General features: G+C 44.3%; 1 protein-coding gene across 1 annotated transcript; it reads left to right on the top strand.

Annotated features, from left to right (window-relative positions):
• Positions 1 to 5,340: 5,340 nt before the first annotated feature.
• On the top strand, positions 5,341 to 5,886 carry LOC136484403 (uncharacterized; the record flags this gene model as incomplete). Its single annotated transcript, XM_066481619.1, has 1 exon — positions 5,341 to 5,886. A coding segment is annotated over one exon (546 nt), but the record flags the coding sequence as incomplete, so codon positions are not given.
• Between the last annotated feature and the right edge of the window lie 1,610 nt (positions 5,887 to 7,496).

The raw sequence follows: 7,496 nt of genomic DNA, 5'->3' as shown, positions 1-7,496 counted from the left end.
ATACTGACAGTGGTGCGGGTAGTTTCGATGCAAATTTAGAGGGGTTACTTCACATATTTTTTCGAACGGCAGTGGTGGGTGACATTTTTTATATAAGAAAATAGATCCAATGTTTATTATTGGAGATGAAGTTTAGAATGTACCAAATTAACGGTTAGATGTTTCTAATTTATGGGATTTTTTTTCTAGCGTGTCTGGTGAGAACCATCACGGAGCCGCCGTTTAGCGATAATAAGACCAGATACTACAACCGCCATATACAAATGGAAAAGATAAATAAACCAAGTAGTCTACAAACAAACATGCATACCATATAGTGATATATACCACCGACACCATATATTGTGCATCACTAAATTCTGTTATAGATAAGGATGAACGAGCCATGGAATCTGTTGCGCCTCGTCTTCCCTGCTCTAACCGTTATGCGCGTGACCCGCGTGGGTCATGAACCTTTATTGTTTCTCCTTCTGTCTTCAAGGTTGTGCTATAAGTCCTAGTGCGTTGGATGCCTCTTGGGTTCACACCACATCTTCTTCCCCCTTGAATTTCTTAGGGCAGTCCCAATGGTATATTGATGATGGTTTCTATCCTCATTAAATGACTTGCCACGTAATTAACGAAGAAAGAGAGCAAAAATCATAAAATGGTTTTCTCATCAAGAAATCAGGTATTCTCTTGACCCAATGCACCAAGAAACCATGAAATCGCCGTTGAGGAGAAACCACCAGTTTCTAGCGGGCTCGTGCCGCACTCCCATTGGAGGAAGAAGATAGAGTTGGGAGAGAGAAAGAGAAAATAATTATTACTCATAGAAACTATGGGTTGGAAAGCAGTACTTTTTTGGTACGGTATCCTATATTTTAGAAACTACTAGTTTCTTTCATTGGGACTGTCCTTATATCTAGAGAACATCCTTGAGTAGTTCGTACGACAATGTCACCAAGTATTCCTTCTCCAGCATCTCCAGCGGAAACAGAGGCGCAGGGAAAAGGCCTTCAATATTAGCCTCCTCTAGTATCTAGGCATAGCAGGGGCTGCTCGATTTAGATCCTAGGGGAAGTTTTGGTTTCTCTACTCGCATCGGTAATCCAGCTCTTTTTATTACAACTTGACAACTAAAATTGCTTTTCAACTCATTGTCAGCTTTTACCTTGTTATTGTGCCTTTGCACTTCATTTATTCCTTGAACTTGCAGAGTACGACATATACTCACCCTTGCATTTCCTAGACCAAAAATGATGGCTAGAAAGATGTCGCACCCGATTTTAAAAACAAAACCAGATACACATCGTATGTGAGCCCAGGAAGTCAAATCCCACATCTAGTTACAAACAAGGATAATATCAAAAGACAATGCTCAATATATAACGTACTTAGTATAAATGATATAATCTTAGATAGCAAATAGCGGAAAGATAACTCTGATCTTCGGGTGAAGACTCCAGTCCCACAGGGATAACTGACTTGTTGATCACAAGCCTAACTTCTTCAAACTCTAGAGATCTGAACCCATTCGGGATTTTTATCCAAATAATTAAAACATAAAGCAAGCGTAAGTACATGTTGTACTCAACAAATATATCATGGGGTTCATGAGGCTCAAAAGGCTGACACTGGTTTAACTGCGATTAGATTTTAATGAGTCATGGTTTTAGCAATAGGGTAGCAACAAGTTTATCACAAGCCCATGTAAACACATGATCAGGTAAACATGAATAATGAATAGCATAAACCGTAATCATTAGTGAGCATCTTTGTAACACCCAAAATTTTTCATTCTTTTAAAATAGTAAAATTGATTTATTTAAGCAATTATGTGTGCATTCAAATATAGGAAATTAATAATTTTTGGGAAAATTAAAATCAAATATAAGGTTAGTAACCTTTTTATGCATACATGCTGCTGCACTTTCATCTTTGTAATGATTGGTTTTGATCAAGTTTGAATTTGGATACAAAATCAATTTGAAAATGGTTTGCTAAAACTTTGGAAAATAAAAAGAAAAAGGCTTCTTCATTTCTCTCCTCCTCTCTTTCTCATTTCGGCCTGCTGGCCTTTTTCCATCCCGCGGCCCGCTCGCCCTCCCTTGCCTTTCTTCCTGGGCTGGCCCAGCTCGGCTGGCAACCGTTGTCGCGCCGTCCTCCTTCTCTCAACCGTGTCAGCCCAGCCGCTAACGACCCGGCCCCACACGTCAGAGCCTTCCCTCACCTCCCGCAACTGCAGCGCCGGTCAAGCCGCAACCGCCCCGCGCCCGCTCCTCACGACGTGGTCACGTCTCCCCACAAACGGCCTCTATAAAAGGGTGTTGAACCCCTCGCCGCCCTTCCTGCTGCCTTTCCCTGCTCCCTTTTCGCACTTGCTCGAGCCGAGGAGGCCACAGCAACCGCCGCAGCGCTCGCCGGATCCGCCATGCGTGAGCCGCCGTTCCCGTCGCCTCGCTGTCGCGTCTGACCCTCCACCGAGCTTTGCCGTGAAGTAACGAACCTCTTGCAGCCTTTATCTTCTTGTTTTTCGCCTTCAATCGCTAACTCGTGGTCGTCGGTCTTTACAGAACGCTGTCGTCCGCTGCTCACCGTGGTCTGGCATCCTCGCTTCTTCTCCGCCTTCGATTTTCGCCCGTGGTGAGCTCGCCTTGCTATTCTCTTTCCCCCCATGCCCTTAATTCCTTGTTTCACGGCCTCTAGGGCTCTATTCGCGTGCGCCCGATAGCTTCTGGCCGCTGGCCATGGCGACCGTCGCCTCAACCACGTTCTCCAGCCACCATATCGGCCTGGCCAAGATCCCCTACTCCCTCTCGTTCTCCCGGTGTCCTCGGTTCTTCGAGGCGTGGCCCGTAGGCCCCAAACCGCGCGCTTCGGCGAGTCCTTGGCGCCGGCCATGGCAGCGCCGCTGCCGGAGCTACTGTTCCCAGTCAGCGCCCCTTTCTCTCTCCCTCCCATCTGTTCTGAGCCACCCATCCATGATCCAACAGCCCAAAACGTCCGATACCCCTTCGCGGGTTGTTTTTCTAAAGAGACCCCTAGGTTTTGATAAATAGAACCCGCAGTCCAAAGCACATTTCTAGAGTACGCCTTCCCCCTTTGAAAACGTAAAGTATACTATTTTAGCCAAAATACGTTTTCAGTATTTACAGAAATGCCACTAGATTTGTTTTGCTCATAAAAACTTTGTTTGAGCTCCGAATTGACCCGTTCAAATCGCATTAGATTCGTAATAAAGTTCTCTATATGTTAGTACCACTGTTAATCTTGTTTGCAACTTTTTAAATTTCATGGTTAGGTTTAATTAAATAAATTGCTATAGGAAACCCCATTTAATTCATAACTTTTGCGTTTTAGCTCCGTTTTTCGTGAACTTCACGTTGACGTGATCGTAGCGAGACGTAGATTCTTTTCATAAACATTTTATCTTGTTTTCTATACTGTTGGTGTACTGTTCTAATTATAGGAATATTTGCTTTGCATGAATGCCTTTGGAATGTTGTATGTTGCTGTGTTGGTCGCGTTCAGACGGTGAGGAGATAGAACGTTGGAGACCAAGAGTTCATTGACAACCAGCAGGACCTGCAGTAGTTTGCTAACCAAGGCAAGTATAGCATGGGATCTACCTTGATGCCTATTCACCATTCATTAATTACTCATTTGCATGTGTCTAATTTTGATACCCGTAAGGACATCCTAGTGATTGATTAACCTGTTCCTTGTCTCCTATGGGTTATATGCATATGGGTAGTTGCTAGCGCTCAAAGTAAATGTACATGATATACATGCTGAATAATGGTTCTATGGAATGAAAAGGTAAAATTTGCGTTGAAACAACTGAATTATAGGGCGAAGGAGCAAATGACTTTTGATCATGAAGCTCTTGGCCCTCTATAAGGACTTATTTGTCGGCAAAAGCTGGGACTTACAGTGCAACCGCGAGAGTCACATGGCTCTGACTTTAGCTCAGTAGTAGGACCTTTTCTAGCTTGTTAGAGGTTACCTTTATGGCGCAAAAGGGGCTTGCCACGTTGGGTATAGGACTGCCTCTGTTCCTATGTGTATAGCTGCGATGGATATGTGCAATAGGAAAGGGGGTTCCTACATCTGCTTGCCGAGGAAACCTAGCGGCCCTAACTTGTTAGAGAAACCTATGAAATGGCTTCATAGTGTACCCTTCCCGCTCACCTTGGCAGTGATATGGGAGTAATTAACACGGGCATATGGGAATCACAACTCGCGATGAATGTGCACCACCTCTGCATAGGGTTACAAACTGTTATAACAGCCGTGCTCACGGTCATGAGCGGCCCAGAAAACTCACAGAATAATTGGTTACTTATTGTTGTTCGTTTATGATGGTTTATGGTGACATGATACAAATGATGCTAATAACTGATTAAGTGGGTTTAAATGGAAGCTTAAGCATAACTTGATAATACTTGATAATAAAATCTTGACTTACTAAAAGTGCTAACTGCAGTAAACCAGTGTCAACCTTTTTGAGCTTCATAACCCCATGTTATCTTGTTGAGTACGGGACGTACTTACGCTTGTTTACTTTCTATATTTGGATAAAAATCCTAGAGGGGTAACAGATGACAACATGTATGAGGAGTTTCCTGAGGACTATTAGACTTGTGGTCAACCAGTTGACTGTCCCTGTGTTGGAGCTTTGACGTGAGAGCTATCTTTTTATTTTCCGCTGTGTTGTGTAAGATTAAGTTATGTTATTAATCATGATGTAAGAGACACCGTGATGATACTTTATGTAATTTGTCGACTTATGTGTGTGACTGATCCCTGGGCACACATGAGTTTTATGCATTCAATTTTATCCTTAAAATTGGGTGTGACAAATTGGTATCAGAGCCATGTTGACTGTAGGATGCAAGCCTAGTTAGAAATTGTCGTTTTAGCATCTTTGCTCCTTTGGTTTCATGCTTACTGTCTCATTCTTGTTATTTTATTAAAATATTTATGCTTTTCATACCTTACTCTATTGTATAAAATTGTTGATTCTAATTCTATCTTACTCTAAATCTATAGATGTCTCGTAACCCGAAGACCGCCCGCCTCAGCACTGCCGGCTACCGTTCCATGTTTACCCCCCGTGCTCCACAGGTGGAGAAGGAGATTGTGGTTATCTCCGATGATGAAGAGTCGATGGCTACCCCGACACCTGCACCTGCTCCTGCCCTAGCTGTTACACCTGTCAATCCTATTGTAGCTACCCTAGCGGAGTCATCAGCTACTTCACCTACGCCTGTGCCATCCCCAGCTATCCCTGTGGTGGATGAGGAGATAAGCTGGAAGTGCAAGTACTACTTCAAGCCAGCCCCAGAGACTGCCTACTACCACACCCTCCTTACTCATGTGCTGGATGACTACTACCTCGATCTGCATGCCTCCATCAGCTATCATTGTGCAGAGTACCAGCATCCTTTGGAGGCCACCTTTTGGAAGGTAGAGCTAGTTGTCACTGCTTGGAATGACATAAAGAATGGACATGAGGTGGAGACTGTCCACCGTGCCACTGCCAGAAGGGCCCATGCATTGGATGGCATGGAAGATGCAGCGCAGGACGCCTACATCTACTACCATGGTCGTCGTTTTGAGGCCATGAAGGAGGATCGTTTTAGGTTCCTTCCTCGCAATGATCATGAGGGCAATTGGCAAGTCCTGGCACCACTAGAAAGTGATCCAACTCTAGAAGCAACTGTGCACCATGTCCATGCCATGCAAGGGGTAGATGAAGAGGTCAAGGAAGAGCTACGTGCATCACAGAGGGCCGACAGGCGCCTCCAGAAGCAAGTTGATGAACTACGTGTTCAACTTGGGCCACCACCGATCTACAAGAAGAAGCGCCAGTCGTTCACCATGATTGACACCGCCCCATAGGTGTTAGGTGCCTTGTTTAAAGTTACTACGTTGTTAGTTCGTGAGTCATGTCTAGTCTTGTTTGGTCTTGTGAACTTTAATGATTAGATGTTTTTAATTGTGAACTTGGATGATTTGGAGTTTGTTCGATTGCTGGAGGTTTGTGGGCATGTCCACAACTTTCTTAGGTTTGAACCTTAAGTTTAGATGATGGTCTTAATATAGATGGGTTTGCTTTATCTTATCTCTGCTGTGCTGTTTTCCGGAGCAGTCTGTGTTCTTTATCTTGTATCTCAAAATCTGGGCTGCCAAAAATTCTAAAATTTTTGTGGAGATATGTAGACTTCTGTATCTTTCAAATGCCTCTGAAATCACGTCAATATCTGCTCTGGTTTGTGAGATCTAGCTGTCACAAGTTGATATTCCTGCACAGACTAGAACCCAGAACAGTTTCGGTTTAGCTCTATTTTTGACCATGTGTATGTCAGAATCTGTAAAAGTGATCTAAATAAAAGTTGTAGCTGATCTCTTAAGCTTTCCAACCATTCTTGGTACACCTCTGTTGGATCCCTGAAACTCCAGTTATGACAGATTTACTGAACTACTGTATTTGAATCTTGTCCAGAAAATTCTCGGCATTGTAACTTATCTTTTATAAGCTCTCTATAAATTGGAAATCTCTAAAATTTTGCGCATTTGTTGGAAAGCAGATGGCCGCAAGAGGAGGAAGAGGCAGAGGCCGTGGTCGTGGTCATGATGCTCTCATGAATCCACCACCACCGCCACCAGTGACTATGGAACGGTTGATGGGAATGCAAGCGCAGTTGATGCAAGCCATGATGCAACGCTTGGATAACGAACCTGCAATAGGACCACCACCAGATCAGGTCAGAGACAAGCATGGAGAATTCATGAAGGGTCATCCGCCGGTGTTCACCCATGCCTTAGACCCTATGGAGGCAGATGATTGGTTGCGTGCTGTGGAGAAGCAACTTAACATAGCACAATGCAATGATCTTGAGAAGGTGTTGTATGCTTCTGGTCAACTTCAGGGAGCAGCTCAGGATTGGTGGGATTCTTTCCAGTATGGACACCCCAACAATGCTCCTGAGATCACCTATCAAGAATTCAAGGACAATTTCTGGTCATATCATATCCCCGATGGACTAGTGGAATTGAAACAAGAGGAATTCCGGTCACTTAAGCAAGGATCCATGACTGTGGTGGAGTATCGTGACAAGTTCGCACAACTATCACGCTATGCTCCAAATGATGTAGCTGAGGACAAGGAGAAGCAATGCCGTTTCCTCAAGGGACTTTATGATGGACTGCAGCTTCAGCTGATGTCCAACACCTACCCTAACTTTCAGTCCTTGGTGAACCGCGCTACTGTGATTGACGATAAGCGTAAGGAGCTGGAAGCTAAGAAGAGGAGACTTCAAGGGCAAGCTTCTGGAAGCAACACCTGCCCACGTGCCTATCCCCAGCAGGGTTTTCAGCAGAGGAATCAAGGACCATCTAACCAGGAAAACCGTGGTCAGTATCCTCAGCGCAACCAGTTCCAGCAATGCCCCCAGTACCAGCAACAATTTGGTAATCAGCGTCCATAGCAATAGACCGGCAATCCGGCA

The sequence above is a fragment of the Miscanthus floridulus genome, chromosome 9, assembly GCF_019320115.1.
Source record: "Miscanthus floridulus cultivar M001 chromosome 9, ASM1932011v1, whole genome shotgun sequence".
Taxonomy (NCBI): Eukaryota; Viridiplantae; Streptophyta; class Magnoliopsida; order Poales; family Poaceae; genus Miscanthus; species Miscanthus floridulus.
The sequence above is the reverse complement of the archived record's forward strand: the minus strand, read 5'-3'. Positions and strand labels throughout refer to the sequence as shown.